Genomic DNA, 21,739 nt, shown 5'->3' on the forward strand with positions numbered 1-21,739 from the left:
CTTAACAGCATCATCTTTTAAAATTTTAAATAGTTCAGCTGGAATATCATCACTTCCACTGGCCTTGTTATTAGCAGTGCTTTCTAAGGCCCATTTGACTTCACTCTCCAAGATGTCTGGCTCAAGGTCAGCAACCACACTACCTGGGGTGTACGAGACCTCCATATCTTTCTGGTATAATTCCTCTGTGTATTCTTGCCACCTCTTCTTGATGTCTTCTGCTTCTGTTAGGTCCTTACCACTTTTGTCCTTGATTATGGTAACCTTTGTACGAAATGTTCCTTTCATATCTCCAATTTTCTTGAACAGATCTCTGGTTTTCCCCATTCTATTGTTTTCCTCTATTTCTTTGCATTGCTCATTTAAGAAGACCCTCTTGTCTCTCCTTGCTGTTTTTTGGAAATCTGCATTCAGTTTCCTGTATCTTTCCCTATCTCCCTTGCATTTTGCTTGCCTCCTCTCCTCCGCTATTTGTAAGGCCTCGTTGGACAGCCATTTTGCTTTCTTGCATTTCCTTTTCCTTGGGATGGTTTTCGTTGCTGCCTCCTGTATAATGTTACGAGCCTCCATCCATAGTTCTTCAGGCACTCTGTCCACCAAATCTAAATCCTTAAACCTGTTCCTCACTTCCACTGTGTATTCATAAGGGATTTGATTCAGATTGTATCTTACTGGCCCAGTGGTTTTTCCTACTTTCTTCAGTTTAAGCTGGAATTTTGCTATAAGAAGCTGATGATCTGAGTTACAGTCAGCTCCAGGTCTTGTTTTTGCTGACTGTATAGAGCTTCTCCATCTTTGGCTGCAGAGAATATAATCAATCTGATTTCGATGCTGCCCATTTGGTGATATCCATGTGTAGAGTCGTCTCTTGTGTTGTTGGAAGAGAGTGTTTGTGATGACCAGCTTGTTCTCTTGACAGAACTCTATTAGCCTTTGCCCTGCTTCATTTTGAAACTGCCAAACTTGCCAGTTGTTCCTTTTATCTCTTGATTCCCTACTTTAGCATTCCAATCCCCTGTAATGAGAAGAACATCCTTCTTTGGTGTCATTTCTAGAAGGTGTTGTAGGTCTTCATAGAATTGGTCAATTTCACTTTCTTCAGCACCGGTAGTTGGTGCATAAACTTGGATTACTGTGATGTTAAAAGGTCTGCCTTGGATTCGTATCGAGATCATTCTGTCATTTTTGAGATTGCATCCCATTATAGCTTTTGCCACTCTTTTGTTGACTATGAGGGCCACTCCATTTCTACTACGGGATTCTTGCCCACAGTAGTAGATATGATAGTCACCCGAACTGAATTCGCCCATTCCCTTCCATTTTAGTTCACTGATGCCCAGGATGTCGATATTTATTCTTGTCATCTCATTTTTGACCACATCCAGCTTACCTCCACTCATGGTTCTTACATTCCAGGTTCCTATGCAATATTTTTCTTTACAGCATCGGACTTTCCTTTCGCTTCCAGGCATATCCGCAACTGAGCGTCCTTTCGGCTTTGGCCCAGCCGCTTCATCAGCTCTGAATCTACTTGTACTTGTCCTCCGCTCTTCCTCAGTAGCATGTTGGACGCCTTCCGACCTGAGGGGCTCATCTTCCAGCGTCATAACTTTTATATGCCTGTTGTCTTTGTCCATGGGGTTTTCTTGGCAGGGTTACTGGAGTGGCTTGCCAGTTCCTTCTCCAGGTGGATCACGTTTAGTCAAAACTCTCCACTATGACCTGTCCATCTTGGGTGGCCCTGCATGGCATAGCTCATAGCTTCTCAGAGTTATTCAAGCCCCTTCGCCACGACAAGGCATTGATCCATGAAGGGGAGCCACAGGTGCAGTGGTGCTTTAATGAGACTCTTCAGCCTCCTGGGCTAACAGCTGATGCACAGGAAGAAAGCCTCTCCTGCCTCAATTCCGTTAGTGGAGAAGCAGGAGGGGCAAGGCAAAAAAAAAAAAGCACTAGGAAAAAAAGCACTGGCTACAACCCTTCTTCGCAACGTGGGTCCTGCTGGAGGTTTTACTTTCTGGCCTTTTTGTGCCCTGATGCTGGCTTGCAGGGGGGAGAAATGAAGTCATAGCCGATAGAGGAAGCTGTGACAGGGATTCCTTTTCTTTGCATGTTCCCTGCCCTACACAGATCTGCATTTGCAGGCCACTTCCCTGTTGAGGTTTGATCTCTGGTTCTTTAGAACTGCCTATTGTTCTTTTCTTGGAAGAGGAAGAGAAGCTCAGCTGTGCAGGCAGCCACAGCTCCTCTGAACTCCTCTGAAAAAAGAAAGAAGCAGGCCCCATCTGCGCTATACGTTTAGCTCCTGGGAACTGCGGTTTCCAAGCATTGGTGGTATAGTGGTTAGCATAGGTGCTTTAAGAGTGCAGGTCAATTCTGTGTCCAGGGCAGCTGTCTACCAGCTCCATCTGGTACGTAGGCTGAGACCCTACCTGCCCACAGACTGCCTCGCCAGAGTGGTGCATGCTCTGGTTATCTCCCGCTTGGATTACTGCAACACGCTCTACGTGGGGCTACCTTTGAAGGTGACCCGGAAACTGCAATTAATCCAGAATGCGGCAGCTAGACTAGGGACTGGAAGTGGCCGCCGGGACCACATAACACCGGTCCTGAGAGATCTACACTGGCTCCCAGTACGTTTCCGAGCACAATTCAAAGTGTTGGTGCTGACCTTTAAAGTCCTAAACAGCCTCGGTCCAGTATACCTGAAGGAGCGTCTCCTCCCCCATCATTCAGCCCAGACACTGAGGTCCAGCTCCGAGGGCCTTCTGGTGGTTCCCTCACTGCGAGAAGTGAGGTTACAGGGAACCAGGCAGAGGGCCTTCTCGATAGTGGCACCCGCCCTGTGGAACACCCTCCCATCAGATGTCAAGGAAACAAACAACTATCTGACTTTTAGAAGACAACTGAAGGCAGCCCTGTTTAGTGAAGTTTTTAATGTTTGATGTTTTCTCATATTTTTAATATTCTGCTGGGAGCTTCCCAGAGTGGCTGGGGAAACACAGCCAGATGGGCGGGGTATAAATAATAAATTATTATTATTAGTGTGGTGCTAATAATGCCAAAAGTTGCAGGTTTGATCCCTGTATAGGACAGCTGCATATTCCTGCATTGTGGGGGTTGGAGCAGATGATCCTCAGGGGCCCTTTCAATTCTACAGTTCTATGAATGTTTTGGTTCAATGTGACTTTAGGATATACGGTTTTAATTATAAAAAATATTCCTTCAGTAGCACCTTAAAGACCAACTAAGTTTATATTTTGGTATGAGCTTTCGTGTGCATGCACACTTCTTCAGATACCCTGAAGAAGTGTGCATGCACATGAAAGCTCATACCAAAATATAAACTTAGTTGGTCTTTAAGGTGCTACTGAAGGAATATTTTTTATTTTGCTTCGACTCAGACCAACACGGCTACCTACCTGGTTTTAATTATGTTTATGTACCACCAGGACCCAGGTGGCGCTGTGGTTAAACCACTGAGCCTAGGGCTTGCTGATCAGAAGGTCGGCGGTTCGAATCCCTGTGACGGGGTGAGCTCCTGTTGCTTGGTCCCAGCTCCTGCCAACCTAGCAGTTCGAAAGCACCTCAAAATGCAAGTAGATAAATAGGAACCGCTACAGCGGGAAGGTAAACGGCGTTTCCATGTGCTGCTCTGGTTTGCCAGAAGCGGCTTTGTCATGCTGGCCACATGACCTGGAAGCTATACGCTGGCTCCCTCGGCCAATAATGCGAGATGAGCGCGCAACCCCAGAGTCGGTCACGACTGGACCTAATGGTCAGGGGTCCCTTTACCTTTACCTTTACCACCTGAGCATAGGATGGAGGGGCTCTTTGCAATTAATACAAAGCCTGCCAACCGCATAACTGACACAAAGAACCCTTTTTATCTTATTTCGTGGAAAAAGGTGCTGTTTGGTCACCAGACTCTTCCTCAGTCCCCAAAAGCCTCATCCTCATGCTCTGTCCTTGTATTCCATTACTCTTCCTATATTTAGTACAATCATACCTCGGTTTAAGTACGTTTCAGTTTGAGTAATTTCAGTTTAAATACTCCGCAGAGCCATCTGGAACAGATTAATCCACTTTCCATTACTTTCAATGGGAAAGTTCGCTTCAGGTTAAGTACGGACTTCTGGAACCAATTGTGTACTTAAACCGAGGTACCACTCAGACCCGGCTCTACGTAGACCCCCAGTGGCGCAGGGCACCATGGCGCCGGCCCGCCAGGAGGGCGCCGCGAGCTGCGCCCGCCCGCTGGCTGGCCGGTCTGCCGGTCCGCTGTGCAGCTGCGCGCGGCGCCCACCCCGCTGGGGAACGGGAGGGCGCCGGAGAGATCGCGCTGTGCCTGCCCGCCCGCCCGCCACGCAGCAGCGCCGCGCCCACCCGCCCACCGCACTGGGAAACGGGGCGGAAGGGCGACAGGGGCGCTTAAGACGGCGCTGGTACCACTGTACTGTAGAAGTGTGGGTTTGTTTTAATACATTTGTATCCCACCTTTCCACCAGGGAGCTCAAGGTGGCATACATAATTCTCCTCCCCGTTTTATCCTCGCGACAACCATATGAGGTAGGTTAGGCTGAGAGAGGCAGTGATTGGTCAGCAGTCAGCAGTCATCAGCTTCACATCTTAGTGCGGATTAGAACCCTGGTCTCCCAGGCCCTAGCGCAGCACTCTAACCACTGTGCCACACTAGCTTTGCCAGTTTGTTCCATCTTTGTTTTTCTCATTACATCAACTGACTCCCTCCCATTCTGACAACCGACTTTTGTTTCCGTGCTCCCATTCTTTTTTTCTTTGCTTTCCCCCCTCTTTTTCCTTTGCTTCTTGGAACAAGCAAGGAGCCATGCGGCCGGCCAATGGCTCCCAACCACAAGAAAAACCAAGTGAACTGAATATCTCCAAAAGGGAGACTTTACAGCCTGCATCTTTGCATGATTCTTTTTGTAAGGAAACCCAGTTCTTTCCTTTCAGTCGTTCAGAACCCATTTTAATCTATATTTTACCGATGGAGGCTTGTTTGTTGCAACGTCTGAAACTGTGAGCAGAACCTTTGCCTGTTTGCTGAGCTAAGTGTCTGTGGTGTATTCTAGCGTAAGTATTTTTCTGGGGAACATTTATTTAAAGGTGGATGAGGGCAGATAGAAATTAACCAAGTTTTAATGTGCTTGGAACGATTGCCATATTGCTAACTCTGCTACGAAATGAAACTTACTTTCTTCCAAACTTCTCTCCCCAGCAGAGGCAAGCAGGCTTTCGTCTCACAAACTGCAACCGGAGGTCCACACAGCCGGAAAAGTACAACCTTCAAGGTCAGCTTCTCCTTTTCACGTGCAGAAAAAGTAATCTCAAACCACAGCTCACAGTCACATCTGTGTTCACTAAAACTAAACTTTCCACCAAACATCAGTCACATTTTGAACATCAAGGTGACATTTCAGTTCCCAAGATGCAAGTAACCCCTTCCCAAACTCAAACCAACCAAACCTGAAATAAAAATCCTGCAAGCAGCTTCCGAGTGAAATGCGCCACAATTAATTTGAAGCCACCCAATGAAAAGCTGCATTCATAATTATTTTGTAATCAACAACACAGCCACAGTCACAACAGAGACAATGTTTAGTTCAGCAAAGGACAAGTCCATATAGACAACGTTAATAGTCCTCAATTCAGAAGCTGCAAATAAGGAGGACCGTTTTGCAATCATACGCATACACTCATTTATCAATGTTCCTCAAAGGCAAAAATTAACTTGGGCCAAGTGAGACAAAGGCAGGCAAATAAATGAACACATTCATCGATGCCCCTCATAGACGTGAATTAATCCCGGCCTTCACTTCTCATAATCTGATTTAATCAGCCGTCTTCAAAGGGAGAGCAGCAGGATTCAAAGCACTTTTTTTTCCTAAGCACTGGTGCTCTGATGCTCCGGATGGTGAGACAGGAGAGGAAGGAAGTATGTGAATCAGAGCATCCTTAGTAACTATCGTGGCAGCAGATGCTCCAGAAGGCACGATTTTTAAATGTACTTTAAGGGAAATTAAAACAACAGCACAACATCAACACAGAAAGAGATGATAAAGCCGTGATCTAGCGGGAGCCAGGTGACTCGTGAGAGAGCATGGCTCCTAAAAATGGGATGTCCCACTTAAATCGGGACGGTTGAGGAATATGTGTATGGAGAACCTCTGGCCTGGGGGTCCAATCTGGCCCTCCAGGTCTCTCTTTCTGGCCCTGGGGCGATCTCTTTAGGCCACACTCCTTTCTTGGCCCTTCTTTTCCCCCTACTTGAGAGTTTTTTCCTGGCTAGAACATACGTTGCTTCTCTCACTTTGGCTTCTAGCCCCGTCCAACCCTGGGATGGAGCCCTACAGAAGGTTTACTGGAGGGAATGTGTGGCCCTCAGGTGGGTAAGGGTTGCCCATCCCTGCTGTAAGGACACTCAGTATTATCCCCCCCCCCCCACACAATATTGCAGATTTTAATTGCTTGGCGTGAGAGAAAGCAGCCTGCTAAAGAGGCTATCTGGTGAGTGCATGACCCAGGTGAGATTTAAACAAGGAACTGCCTGGTCCCTGGATTTCTGTCTCCCTGATGCAGTGTGACATTTAGACCAGGCCGCCACTTTGCTGAAATTCCTGGAGGGGATCATATTTGCGCCACCTTGGGTCCCATGTTGGAAGGAAGTGGGGTGTAATAAATGCATGAAAATAAATCCAAATCAAACAATAAATGAATGATAATGATAACAACATGCCCCCTATCTAACTGGGTTGCCCCAGTGAGGCCCTTGGAGCTGGACCTTAGTGTCTGGGCTGAGCGATGGGGGTGAAGATGCTCCTTCAGGTATACAAGCGGTCTCTCCCCTTTTGCTCCAACACCCCAAGTCTCTTTGCACACCCCGACTTGCTTTTTGAGTCTTCTGTGCGGTGGAAAGAGAGGGATTAATTGCTGCCATGTTAACTGGCCAGCAGCTTGCCCATCTCTCCATCCTTCTGTTGCCCAAAGTGTACCCCTTCTTCTTCTTCTTCTTCTTCTTCTTCTTCTTCTTCTTCTTCTTCTTCTTCTTCTTCTCCTTCTCCTTCTCCTTCTCCTTCTCCTTCTCCTTCTCCTTCTCCTCCTCCTCCTCCTCCTCCTCCTCCTCCTCCTCCTCCTCAACCCATTAATGAGCTTAGGTAGGCCAGGATTACCAAAGGGATTTCGTCCTTCCAGGCAGCATCTGCCTAACATGACTCACCGAGAAACCGAAATACGGAACCATCGGGAAGACAGCGTCTTAAGTGGCGTGGAAGGCGGAAGCGAACTGGGGCAAAAGCGTCGGAGGGGTTGGATAGAGCGCAAATCCCCATCTCCGTCTCGGCCTGTATAAGCGTGAGCTGGAATCTGATTAATTTCAATATCCAGAGAGGGAATTTAAAATCACAGCATGGTTTGGGGTGGGGAGCAGAGAGGGAGCAGAACAGACAACAGAAGAAATCTTGCCGTGGCAGGTTCATTCCTCAGCATCTTCAGGTTGGGCAGAAAGAGATGCCTGTCTGAAATCCTAGAGCAGGCACCCCCAAACTCGGCCCTCCAGATGTTTTGGGACTACGATTCCCATCATCCCTGACCACTGGTCCTGTTAGCTAGGGATGATGGGAGTTGTAGTCCCAAAACATCTGGAGGGCCGAATTTGGGGGTGCCTGTCCTAGAGAGATGCTTCTAAGCAGGGGCAGGTGGACTTCAACCTTGCAAGATCTTATTTGAGCTTATTTCCCCCAAACCCTGAGGCTCATCAGCCAGAACCAGAGTGGCTGGGGCAACCCAGTCAGATGGGTGGGGTATAAATAGTTAAAAATATTATTATTATCATCATCATTATTATAGAATAGGACATCCCTATTTTCATCGGAGAAGTGCTAGAGGGTACGTCTGTCTGTCTGTTTGACTAAGGGTGCATTCAGATGTGGGAATATTGGCTTAGTTTTGCTGATTATACTGCTTCCACACAGGTTTCTAATGTTCCTTTCACACTGCAGGATGTGTTGTGTTACGTAATTTTGGCTTTTTGACAGATATAGCAGCGCATCATGCTCAATTTCTTTCACACCAGTCGGTGTGGGGGTGGTGTAACAACAATAAACGCCGTTGGACGATGTCACCGCTCACCTACGCTTTTCACACATGCGTGTTTCTGTTCCGTCACGATTCCCCCGTGAAAACAGCAGGGGGGAAGTGTATGCTGGTATACTGCCCCAAATTTTGTCACTACGTTCCTGTGATTTTTCCCAATGGGGGGAGGGGCTGCAAATGGATTTTTTCTGGAATCAGATAACACAGAACTGAGCGCTAAACGTATGCAATATTCTCTTGGTTTTTCTGGAATGGACTTCGACATCAAGCGAAAGCGCAAATATAATGTGGAAATTAAGCAGCAGGGAAACATCAGGGAATTAGAATAAACTGCCATTTGAACGCAGACTAACTCAGGCTCATTAATTTCAGCTCACCTTCTCTGAATAGGGCTGAGTTAGAGACAACCCTCCGTCTTTTTCTTCCCCTCAGGAACTGTTATCAGCCATTTATTGTCTACCTTTGCAAATCTCCCATAAACAATGTAAATGTCTTTTGAGTTGTTCGGAGCCTGCCCTCAGCAATGCAAATGTTTTGTGTTAGAACAAAGCTAGCACTTCTTGCATGGAATTTTGCCCCCTTTCCATTCTTCCAGAGTCCTTCAAAAGGTTTGCATAGTCCAATGTGCCCAGCTAAATTTGCCCCACAAAAGGATCATTTACCTAATTCCAGACAAGAAGCTACGCTACCGTAGCCTGTTGCATCGAAAACAGCAGAGCCATGTGTCACCTGAGAGACTCACAGTGCGATCCTATACACCAGAGTTACATCCACAATGTGTGTTTAAAGCCCTCTATTGCCTCTTTAAACAGCGATGGCTTCCCCCAAAAGAATTCTGGGAGCTGTAGCTTGTTAAGGGCGATGAGAGTAGTTGGGAGTCACCAATTCTTCTCACAGAGCTACAATTCCCAGAGTTCACTGGGAATTGAGATTGATACCACTCTATTCTACCTTGGTCAGACCACAACTGGAATACTGTGTCCAGTTCTGGGTGCCACAATTTAAGAAGGATATCGACAAGCTGGAACATGTGCAGAGGAGAGCGACCAAGATGATCAAGGGTCTGGAAACCAAGCCTTATGATGAGCGGTTGAGGGAGTTGGGTATGTTTAGCCTGGAGAAGAGGAGACTGAGAGGAGATATGATAGCCATCTTCCAATATCATAAAGGCTGTCACGTGGAAGAAGGAGCAAGCTTGTTTTCTCCTGCTCTGGTAGGTAGCAGGGTCGTCTTAAGTATATTTGGCGCCGTGGTGTGACGGACCCCTCCGGCGCCCCCGCCCCGTTTCCCAGCGCGGCGGGTGGGCGGAGCTGCGTGGGCGGGCGGGCACAGCGCACAGCGTGGCTGCTGGGGCTGCAGCTCTGCGGCGGGTGGGTGCCCTGGCGCCCTGCGCCACCCAGCCTGGCTGTAGGGCTGGCTCTGGTAGGTAGGACTCGAACCAATGGCTTCAAGTTACAAGAAATGAATTTACAACTCAACGTCAGAACTTTATGTCGGTAAGAGCTGTTTGACAGTGGAACAGACTTCCTTGGTAGGAGGTGAACTCCCTTTCCCTGGCGGATTTTAAGCAGAGGTTGAATGACCATCCAATGGCGGAGGAAGCCTCTTGGGCACCTGGGGCGGCGCACCCAGGGGCGGGGCGAACCACCCATAGGCACGGGGCACCCATAGAGATAGGACTGGGCACATGGCGCCCTTAGGGAGGGACAGGGCGGGGCACGAGGTACCCCTAAGTGTGATTGGCATTGCGATCAGCGTCCAGGGGGCGATCGGCACAGCGATCCGCCCAGGGGGGATTTTGTCACCCCCCTCAGGGATGATACCCATGCTGGGCCACCCCCCCTTTCTACACCCCTGTGACCATCATGTCCTGGATGCTTTCATTGAGATTCCTGCATTGCAAGGGGCTGGACTGGATGACCCCTGGGGTCCCTTCCAACTCTACGATTCTATTATTGCAAAACTATTGTGGGAAGCATCTGTGAGTTGGGAGACGTGGAGGACATTCAACACTATTTGTTATGATGCCCTTTATAGACAAAAATTCCTCGATTCCATCCTTTGCTCTCTTTCCAACCGAACTCCTCTTGAGCAAATCTCTATTTTACTGGCTGGCAATAATGCATTTATGACTGCACGGGTTGCAAAATTTGCCTTGGCTGCGAGTAAGTTGGGAGCTAGGCACCAAGACAAGTATCATAAGGGGGAGTGTGAGACGTGGAGTGCTTAACTTATGCAACAGTGATCTATGCATTCTTGTATGTTTGCTTTGCTGCTGTTGTTCAGTTTAAAATCAATTATTTGTATCCGACGCATTGTGACCAATTGTGATGGCTTAAAGCTTTTAGCAGTAAAGATTCATTCATTCATTCACTATTCTGGGAGTTGTAGTTCTAGCTTACAGCTTCTTCTTATAGGGAAAGGGTCCTAGATCAGTGGGAGAGCATGCAGAAGAAATCCAGGTTTTATCCCTGGCATATCCAGGTAGGTTTTGAGAGAGATCCTTCCCTGAAACCTGAGTAATGGACTGTTGGTCTGACTTGGTATCAGACAGCCTTGGGCTCCATGAATTTGCCGAATCCTCTTCTAAAGCCATCCAAGTAGAAGGCTGTTGCTGTTTCCTGCAGGAGCGAGTTCCACAGTTCAACCATGCACTTTTACAGCTCCTCCAGACAGCAGCAGTGTGGTAGCCTCGAGGAAGTGGAACAGAACAACTAAAAAAAATCAGAATAAATCAAACCACTGGTGCACAATTGTTCCGTCAAGAACCTGTTGCAGAAGACACCGGCAATAAAACGCCAGTGTGGCGTGCCTGTAAAGACAGGAACTGAAAACAAAACAGCTTGGACCGAGCTCTTTCTGACAGATGGCAAGAGGTCAGTGGGAGGGGGGAGAAAATCCGCAGTTGCTCTTGCAGGACTGTGTGGGTGGCGAGATCAAGTGCTTCTCCAGGCCGTGGTGGCAGGGCAGGGAGGGGGGAGATGGAAGAGAGCAGATCAAGAAACAGAGTGCAGTTATTTCCTCTGCAAGCGAGCGGCTGCAGAGGCAGCTTCAAAAGCATCCGGAGGCGAGAGAGGCCTTGATCTTCAACAAAGTCTCAAAGGATGCTTCAAAGATCACCGTTTTGGGGAAGGATTCAGCCACACACTAGCCAATTTGGGCTGTGCAATTAAAGTTGATTGGGAATTCTAGTGCAGCAAACCTGCCTTCCAAAAGAAAAGGAAAATATTGACCTTTTTTTTTGCGACGGATGGGGGAAATGAAAGCATGGGAGAAACGGCTGCTTGAGACGATGTTGCCTCACTTCCTTTGGCAAGCAAATTCAGAGTGAAGGCTCTGTAAATCACTGGTGTTCTCTAGGTCTGGGAGCAACCTCAGGCCCAGAAAACCTCTCTCTCTCCCTCTCTCCCATCAAGGGTTGCCCCGTTCAACTCTATCTCTTTGTCAATACGGGGCTGTGTTTTCCACTAAAATGAGTATGCATTTCTTTATTAAAAGGAAATATCTAGCTTACCTTTCCACTATAAGCAAAGTATATTCTATCGAAAATTTAAAGTGCTTAGCCTTAGGGAAGGCTGCATAGCTCAGTGGCAGAGCATCCGCTTTGCATTCGTAAGGTCCCAGGTTATTTTAAGGTCCCATAATAATTTTACATTTAATCTTATTTCCTCCTATATCTATTTGCTTCTTCAGCCTCTTTGTACTTCCACTTCCCTTATTGTCCATTTTTAATCTTATATTTCTTTTCTAAATAAATCTTGAATTTCTTCCAATCTTCATCCACCGTCTCCTCTCCCCGATCTCGGATTCTCCCAGTTCAGACAGTTCCATGTATTCTATCAGTTTCATCTGCCAATCGCCCACGGTAGGTAGATCTTCGGATTTCCAATTCCTTGCTAATACAATCCTTGCTGCTGCTGTGGCATACAGAAAAAAAAAACTTCCCACTAGTCACTTCTCTCCAGGATTAAGAGGAGCCAGGATGAAGAAAGGCCAGCGCAGTACCCACTTGCCCGCCTCTCACTATTCTCCTTTCCCAACAGCAAGGGCTGGCAGACTGGCTGGCTGGGCTCCCTCGTCCGCTTCCTTGCTTGCTTGCCTGCTTGCTTACTCACTCTGAGGCCACCTCAGCTCCTGGCAACCAGCACCCCCTGGTCAGCCCCAGAGCGAGGCACCATTTGCCTGCAAAGCTTGTAGCCAGGGCTGCTGTAACAAACAACTGTGCAAACCTTTGGGAGGCAGAGTCATGAGAGGGCATCAGAGAAGGGAAGGAAGGAAAGAGAGACAGAGGTCAGTGTTTCCTGCGGCACCCCTGACCATCGTTCAAGGCACCCCAGGGTGCCACGCCACACTGGTTGAAAAACACTGATTTAGTCCATCCTTCTGCAATGCAGGAATCTTTTGCCCAAAGTGGGGCTTGATCTCACAACCCTAGAATCCCAAGGTACGTGCTGGGGTTCTTGAAACCTTTCACCACTTGGAGACTAGGGTGTGCCTAATAAAGCCACCGTGTTCCTTCCAAAGCTCTCTTCCTAAGTCCCATCTTTGTTATTTCAGCTTTGTTCCAGGCCTCCTTCCCAGGCATGTCGCTGCTTGTGTTGGACGAAACAACAGGCGATCTGCCAGTCCGAGACACCAGCCAGAAGCCCTCCGTGATAGCGGCTATACAAGGTCAAAATTTTGGTGGGGAGGAGTGGGGTTTTTTTAGGGTGTTTGCTACTATAGTTGTGTTACTGGCTCTGAAACTTTAATAAACAACAGTGATGTCCAGAGCTGCGCATGGAATTCAGATTCCGTGTCAAGAAAAGTTTAATTCTGCAACTAGAATAAATTATGTAAATCTTCATTGATTTGATCATTTTGGGTCATGCAGAGGGGTAAACTGTGCAGAATACTGAAATTCCACCATTTCTTGACCCAGGAACTTCCTGATCTGCCCCCTCTGGTATTTCTCATTCAGTTTTATCATATTTTGACAGTTTATCTTTGTGGCCCAAAGGACTAGCAACTTTTCTTCCTTGCTTCCCCTGCTCAAGGAAACTTCAATTCCTTAAATACTACATTCTAACATTTCTACAGTGCAATACCGGAAATTGAAGCATTGAGTTAGGTGTCCTTTGCTGCGCAGATAATATTTGCAAAGAGTGTGGTGCAATGTGAAACTCTGGTTGAAATTCTCTCAGTTTCACATACAGTTCTGCCTTTCCAAAACTTGATGCAAGCTCCCTTCGAGACCTTTGAGCTGTGTGCAAGCAGAGCATGAACGTGTAGGTGCATAGTGATGAATTCAGGGCTATAGCTCAGTGGGAGAGCATCTGCTTTGCATGCAGAAGGTTCCAGAGTCAATCCCTGGCATCTTTAGGTAGGGCCAGGAGAGACTGCAGTCTGGAACCCTGAAGAGCAGTTGCTGGTCAATGTAGATAAATGGTGCCATTGTTTGGTTCAGCACAAGGCAGCTTCCTATGTTCCTATGTTTCTAGAATTGGAAGGAAGGTTCTTTGAAAGTAGGGCTCAGAAACTCCCTTGTAGCTGGACAGGCCAAGAGGGTATGGCCCTATAGGGTAAAGATAAAGGTAAAGGAACCCCTGACCATTAGGTCCCATTGTGGACGACTCTGGGGTTGTGGCACTCATCTCGCTTTACTGGCCGAGGGAGCCGGTGTACAGCTTCCAGGCCAGCATGACTAAGCCGCTTCTGGCGAACCAGAGCAGCGCACAGAAACGCCGTTTACCTTCCTGCTGGAGCGATACCTTTTTATCTACTTCCACTTCGTGCTTTCGAATTGCTAGGTTGGCAGGAGCTGGGACCGGACAATGGGAACTCACCCCGTCGCGGGGATTCGAACCACTGACCTTCTGATCGGCAAGCCCTAGGCTCAGTGGTTTAACCCACAGCGCCACCCGCATCCCCTGCAGGTTACCCTTATGCAAAAAGAGGGTTGGTAAATAAAGACAGGGATGCGGGTGGCACTGTGGGTTAACCACAGAGCCTAGGGCTTGCCAATCAGAAGGTTGGTGGTTCGAATCCCCACAACGGGGTGAGTTCCCATTGTTCTGTCCCAGCTCCTGCCAACCTAGCAGTTCAAAAGCACGTCAAAGTGCAAGTAGATAAATAGGTACTGCTACAGTGGGAAGGTAAACAGCGTTTCCGTGTGCTGCTCTGGTTTGCCAGAAGCGGCTTAGTCATGCTGGCCACATGACCTGGAAGCTGTACGCCGGCTCCCTCGGCCAATAACGTGAGATGAGCGTCGCAACCCCAGAGTCGGTCACGACTGGACCTAATGGTCAGGGGTCCCTTTACCTTTACCTTTAAATAAAGACAAGCCCGTTTCCTTTTGTGGCATGCCAAGAAGTATAGCGGGGGTGGGGTGGGGAGTCTACTGTGGCAGTGGCAGCGCAATACTTTCCTTGCCCTGGCTGCTCACAACCCACATTATGACACTGTGCCTGCCACCCCCATCTCCAAGCTGTGCGATATTCCAGGGGTTCCAGTCGCTCACCCAGGGTTTGTGTCGCTCACCCTGAGAATATGAGGCACAGCGGACCCTGTGATGTCTTTAGAATATGTGGTTTATTTACGCGTATGTGCAACCTGAATCTATGCTGTACAGAATCACAGCATCAGCACCCCCCAAAAAGGTGTTGCTTTTCCCATCGCCCCAGAAGCCTTGGATTCCAGCAGAAATCAGGCATGGTTCTCTTGCTTCCACCTTCTAGCTCACGTAACTCAAAACCCCTTTGTTTTTCTAACTATCAGCAAGTTGAGGGAGAGAGGCTCCCACCCATTTGTCATCTAGCACAGAGTCGCTTCCTTTGTTATCTTAGCAACCCCTATGTAGGTCATTACCTCACCTACAAGAATCCTTGCTTAGATTTCAACACTTGCTGGATCCAGGAATTCGGAGGAGGCCCACGCATATATCCTACCTGCCCCAGACTCTTAATACTATGTTGTTATGCAGTGGTTTTTGTCTGCGCAATTCTTCTTTCCCCAGTCTCCCCCTCTCCATGCATAAACCTGTGTTCTTTATGCAAGAATGGCTTTATCTATTGATAACTCTACTCTCCATCTCCAAACCCCCTTTCCTCTAGATGTGTCATCTTCTGCTGTCCTCCCTGCCAAATCCCAAGGGTTGAAAACATGGATGAAAGGTAGGCGAGATCATGAAATTCACTGTCTTTATGCGTCGTATCAAACTTTCCACATAACCACTCCTTCTAATAGCAAACCCAAATGGTGCGTGCCAAGAAAAATTGAGATGAAACAGGACTACTGAGAAACAAGATGGAAGTGTCTGCCCGACTGGGGAACTTTGAGGTTTCTAGAAGGACATATTAACTAGGGCTGTCATATCTCAAAAAGTGAGAAGTCCTTTAAGCTTTTTTTTGCAAGTTTTTGAACTATTTTTTTTTAAAAAATCGCCCAAAACTACTCTGGCAACATGGGTTGCCATATGCCCAGATTTTCCCTGACATTTTGCTGAAATTCCGCCCGGATACTGCTTCCTATAGCAGCACTCAGGGTATGTTTGGGATATTCCGGACATATGGCAACCCTATATTAACCCTCCCCCAACTGTCCAATGAGAATTGAGCATAGTCAGCCTAGCACAGGATGTTGAGTGTGTTGGAAAAGGAAAAGGGGAAACTGAGGTGACGATACCCTACTTCAGCTCTTTATCACTTAGAGCAGGCACCCCCAAACTCGGCCCTCCAGATGTTTTGGGACTACAACTCCCATCATCCCTACATAACAGGACCAGTGGTCAGGGATGATGGGAATCGTAGTCCCAAAACATCTGGAGGGCCGAGTTTGGGGGTGCCTGGCTTAGAGTACTATTGAGGAGAACATGTTGGCCAACGAGAACCTTGTATCCTTATACATAATAATTCCCATTATGAAGAGAAATAGCATTATGTAGTTAGAGCAGGCATCCCCAAACTATGGCCCTCCAGATGTTTTGGCCTACAACTCCCATGATCCCTAGCTAACAGGACCAGTGGTCGGGGAAGATGGGAATTGTAGTCCAAAACATCTGGAGGGCCGAAGTCTGGGGATGCCTGAGTTAGAGTATTGGGCTAGGACTGGGGAGACCTAAGTTCAAATCCTCCCACAGCTATGAAACTCACTGTGGCCTTAGGCCAGTCACTCTCACCAGAGCCAGTTTTAGGAGCAGGCAGCCCAGGTGACTGCCTGGAGCCCTGGACTCTGCAGGATGGAGTACCTGGCATAGTACGACTAGAGGGTGAAACTTATTTTTTGCAAATGTATTAAAAACCATCAGCTTTCAGCCATGTTTGACCTCCACCCAATACACAGTTCTACCCTCCCAGCCCTTGTTAACATTTGTAGATTCACCTCCAAAGGCCTGCAGGCTGTCATGAATGATGAAATCACGAAATCTACAAGATTTCTGTATGGTTGGAAACTTCTTCCTTTGTTTCCAGACCACATAGCTGATGATGTTCTTCCCAATTCTCTTGCTGCTCCCCAGCATCAGGTTCACTGGCAAGGACTCGACGCCAGATAAACAGAGTGAACCGCACAGAGTTAGAGGACGGGTTCTTGCGACTTCATGATGAAAATCTGCTGCTCAAAGAGTTTGCCCGGAAGCAAGAGGACAGGATCAAAAGGTATCGGGAGTGGCAGATATTAATTTAATTGTTGTCCGTTATCAGAGTACCGTATATTACTGTGTGTTGTCCATTACTCACAATCAACTGGCTGATTGTTCAGTTAATAGGTGTTTTAAATCTAATATGTTGCAGAAATTCCAGTTCGGTCAATAGAACTGGAAGTATTGCTTTAATTAAGATCAATTAATGCTTTCCTTTGTTCCGTGAATGCCTCTGCTCAGTGAAGACTAATGCTACATTCTGCCACCAGGTGTCGCTGTCCTGCTAATTGTGTTCTCTGTGTGCATGCTGAAGCCAAGAGCACCAGGGTGGCCTCTAATGGCAGAATGCAAGCATTGCAACACTGCAAATTTAAAAACAACAACACCACAGCAGGAAGGGGCTTCAGTCTAATGAGAATTTAAACTAGCTGCCACATAAGTCTGCAAAAACAGAAAACACATATACCTGTACAGATTGCACCATCAACACACCCTCTCACATCAGCCATATTTTCTCAAGTCTGCGTATATCTGGTTCCTTCTATCTTTCTTTCTATGATCCCTCTCTGAATCTTTTCCAACATGATTTGGCCTTGTTAAATGGTGGTGCCCAGAACTTGAATCTCAAACATGGTCCTACGAACACCAATTACAGAGGAGGTTTTATTTCTTGAGAATGCCAAAACTGGGTCTTTCCCTCCCTTTGCTCCATCAGGATGGGCACCAAACTATCAAGGCTCAGCCACGAGCGAATGCAAGTTGACGGGAGACCCGGGAGCTGGATCCGAAGCTCTGGAAGAAACCTGGACCTGGAGGAGGACCTGGAAGGGACTCGGGAGAGGGTTCGGGAACTGGAGAGACGAAACGAGGGTCTACAGAACCGCCTGCTCTTCTATAAGCAGCAGCTCCAGCTGCAGAGTTTGAGTCGACATGGCCCTTATGGCCATGTCTCTCCCAGGGTAGACACAGGACTTCGGCGGGCACACACAGCCGCTGGACGAGTGCCTGAGAAACTACGCAAAGGTAAAAGGGGCTTGTGTGGGGTATTGTGTTCATCAGCAGGGAGGTTCTGGGGTGAGCAGTGATTTTGCAATGCAAAAGGATGCATAATGAGTGTCAGGGACTGGCAGGATGCTGACGGGTGTGCAGCAGTTGCACTAATGTACAGAGTATGGGAAAGAAATAAGATGAATTAAAGCTTTTAGTACAGGATAGCAAATATGATCTGGCAGGTGTTACTGAAACTTAGTGGGATGATGAAGAAGTCCCAACAAAAGAAGAATGTATACAAAAACTTATGGAATACGCAGAAATGGCAAAACTTACTGGAAAAATAAGAAATCAAGATAACAAATGTTTTATAAAAGAATGGAAATGGTTCATTGAATATTTACAAATAAATTGTAAACAGATAAGAACATTGGCAGGATTGTTGTAATAACCTGCAGTTTTATAAGAGTATATATTGAAAGTAGATGAATAAATGAGCAAATTAAGTTAATTTGGATATGCAGAAAATATTAAAAAATAAATTTAAGGAACTGCAGAAAGAGGGGGAAAGAAGTCAAGTTTTGAAATGTTAAAATGATTATAAAATGATCGAAATGTATAAAATTGAAAATCATACATAAAATAATTTAAAAATAATAATAATAAAAGAAACTTAGTGGCATGATACTCATGACTGGAATGTAGGAATTGAGGAGTATAACCTATTCAAAAGGAATAGACGAAACAGAAAGGGAGGAGGAGCAGCATTATATGTAAAGGATGTGTACACTTGTGGACCCAGAGCAGGCATCCCCAAACTTCGGCCCTCCAGATGTTTTGGACTACAATTCCCATCATCCCTGACCACTGGTCCTGTTAGCTAGGGATCATGGGAGTTGTAGGCCAAAACATCTGGAGGGCCGCAGTTTGGGGATGCCTGACCCAGAGCATGGAAGGCAGATCGAGAATATGTGGTTAAATTTGGAGGAGAAGGATATCTGCTAAGGACCTCTAAGCCAGACTGAAGACTTGGATGATGCCTTCCTATAGTAGATGAGCAAACATTCAAAACGGAGAGCTATCGTAGTCATGGGAGACTTCAACAACCCCAATATCTCTTGCAACTCAAATTAGGCCAAGAATCCCAGGTCTAACAAATTCCTCAATACCTAGCTTACAATTTCATTTCCCAGAAGGGTGGAAGAAGCAACAATGTGTCAGCAACTAGCAGGCTGTTGACTGGGGTGCAGTGGGGATGGGGGGACTCAGGCAGGGCCGTCTTAAGCATATCTGGCGCCCTGGCGCTGCGGTGCGAAGATTCCTCCGGCGCCCCCCATCCCATTTCCCAGCATGGCTGTCTGATGGGCGCTGCAGCGCGGCGCCCCCCTGCCGGCCCGGCACCCTGGCGCATTGCGCCACCCAGCCTTGCCTTAGGGCCGGCCCTGGACTCAGGAGAGGGGGGCACAGTGAATTGTGGGAAACTGTACCAGCCAAGAGACAAGAGTGGGAGGCAGGGGAAGTTTCAGAGCTGGAGGTGGGGTGCAGAATGGATCAGAAGAAGAGGAGGAAGAGGCAGGTCAAGCAAGTGGAGGGCTAGGTGGTTCCCCACCCTCTCCTGTACCAATGTCTCCCAGAACCAGGAGGGAACTGAAGAGAGAAGAGCAGAGGCAGCTTCCACACGGCCACAGTCTCCAGCTGTGTGCGTGCAGCCCATAAACTGGGGGAGAGGGAGTGAGCCCCTGTTGCTGCAACTGTTCCACAGAGCACAGAACAGACCTGGGGATAGTTGCCTAGATGCTAGAGTGGTGTGCATAGTTATTTGGAGCCATAGAAGCAACTGTAAGTGTCCGGTTTTAACAATAGAGAGTTAGCTATCTTTCGTATGTGCATTCCTTTGACCCATGACAGTAGACTTCATTGAAGCAAATTGTGCTGGCTTTTCGTGCACCCTGCTGGTTTTGTTGCTCTCTATAGCAGTGGTCCTCAACCTTGGGCCTCCAGATGTTTTGAGACTACAATTCCCATCATCCCTGACCACTGGTCCTGCTAGCTAGGGATCATGGGAGTTGTAGGCCAAAAACATCTGGAGGCCCAAGGTTGAGGACCACTGCTCTATAGAATGTGCAACCCAACAGGGCATGGGCCGGGGTGCACAATGCCTTGCTCGTAATTATTAATATTTTTGGCCCAGCAGGAATGCGGGTTCAAGGGCCAGCGGCCAGACCAACCCACACAGCTCCTGCCCGCTATGGCGATCACACTCTGGAGGGATCTCGAGTTGAGACGGAGAGACTGTGAGTCTTGCCTGCCCATCCCTCCCTCAACCGTTTGGCCACTGTGATTTTTTTCTTTCGAAATAATTTTAATTTGGTTTTACAAGTATAAAATTATAACAATACAGTCATACACATCCACATTTACAGATTACTCCGAATCTCTGGACTTCCCATCTCCCCTCCATGGTTCCCATTATTAAACCTCACCCCCCCCACACACATCTTTTCTGATAATCTGTGTTTTATATAACTCCATTGTCTCCATAGTACTTGCTACATTACAAGTGTTATTGCAATCCTGCTAATGTTTTCATCTGCTTGCAGTGGTCTCCAAGGTAAATGATGAATTTCCCCCATTCTTTGTTAAAGTTCTGGTCTTCTTGGTTCCTAAGCTTTCTGGTGAGCTTTGCCATTTCGGCATAGCCCAACAAATTGATTTGCCATTCCTCTCTCATAGGGACTTTATCTTATTTCCATCTCTGGGCTAATAGCATCTAGGCAACTGTCGTTGCATACATTAAAAAGTCTTTTCTGCTCCTTTGGAATATCGGCACCTATAATTCCTAATAAAAAAAGCCTCTGGTTGTTGTTGTTTTTACAAAAGCTAATTTAAACATTTTTTTAAATCTCATTATATAATCATTTCCCAGAATGCTTTTATTACCTTACAAGACCACCACATATGATAAAAGGTGCCTTCCTTTCCTTTACGTTTCCAACAGATATTTGTACCTGCCTTATACATTTTTGCTAACTTACTGGGAGTCAGATACCATCGTGGCCACTGTGATTCTCATTGGTTCGCAGACTTTTATGACCGTCCCTATATGACTGGCTCACCTTGCTCTGTGGGGAGAAGAAGCCAAGGCTCAGTGGCAGAGAATCTGCTTTGCCTACGCTTCATAAACTCTCTCTCATTGCATAACAGGCAAGCACCTTCCCTGTTAGCTTTTCAATGCGAGGTAAAGACATTCCTCCCTCTTTCCTTTTTGCCAAAGAAAGAAAGAAAAAGAAAAACATTCCTCTTTCAATAAGCCTCTTAAAATCTTCTATCCCAGTTGGGATCTGTTGTGGATCTGAATTGATTTTACGTATCTGTTGTTGTTTTAAAATGTTCTTATATTTAGAGTTATTTTTTTTAATTTTGTTTTCATATACAGTGGTACCTTGGTTCTCGAACTTAATCCGTTCCAGAAGTCCGTTCCAAAACCAAAACGTTCCATAGAAAGTAATGCAAAACGGATCTGTTCCAGAGTTTTAAAAAACAACCCCTAAAGCAGCATTTTAACATGAATTATACTCTCTAACGAGACCATTGATCCATGAAATGAAAGCAATAATCAATGTACTGTACTACAAAATAAATAAGACAGTATTGTAGATGATTAAAATTAAAATTATTATTTTTTCTTACTTGTTCTGATGATAGTCATTGTTGATTATAGAAAGAACTATGTATAGATATGAACAGTATGCTGATATAAATCAATGTGGAAACAAGAAAACCAGAAGAGGGGTAGAGGGAAGTGGCAACCCTGAGAGTTTTAGGTTACTAATATTGTAAGAATGTGTAAATATATAATATGAAAATCAATAAAAACAATTGCAAAAACAAAAAAGGAAAATAAATAGCAAAACCTAAAGCGCCAAATACAGGGGCACCTGGGTTCTCGAACTTAATCCATTCCAGAAGTCCATTTGACTTCTGAAATGTTCAAAAACCAAACTTCTGATTGGTGCAGGC

At 46.7% G+C, this 21,739-nt stretch overlaps 1 protein-coding gene across 3 annotated transcripts in view; it reads left to right on the forward strand.

The window, feature by feature from the left end:
• The first annotated feature begins 10,876 nt into the window (after positions 1-10,876).
• RPGRIP1 (RPGR interacting protein 1) overlaps positions 10,877-21,739 on the forward strand; it is a 34,784-nt gene continuing 23,921 nt past the window's right edge. Inside the window, exons 1-6 of one of the 3 annotated variants that reach the window (XM_088655181.1) lie at positions 10,877-10,988; positions 12,670-12,783; positions 15,204-15,263; positions 16,607-16,745; positions 17,445-17,752; positions 19,914-20,013. In XM_088655181.1, coding sequence (XP_088511307.1) covers positions 10,979-10,988; positions 12,670-12,783; positions 15,204-15,263; positions 16,607-16,745; positions 17,445-17,752; positions 19,914-20,013 — 731 coding nt within the window. In that variant the 5' untranslated portion in view covers positions 10,877-10,978. Of the gene's footprint in view, positions 10,989-12,340; positions 12,557-12,669; positions 12,784-15,203; positions 15,264-16,606; positions 16,746-17,444; positions 17,753-19,913; positions 20,014-21,739 lie in introns of those variants that run through there. The other 2 variants (XM_088655182.1, XM_088655184.1) reach the window with 2 other exon arrangements.

The sequence above is a fragment of the Zootoca vivipara genome, chromosome 12, assembly GCF_965207765.1.
Source record: "Zootoca vivipara chromosome 12, rZooViv2.hap1.1, whole genome shotgun sequence".
Lineage (NCBI taxonomy): Eukaryota > Metazoa > Chordata > Lepidosauria > Squamata > Lacertidae > Zootoca > Zootoca vivipara.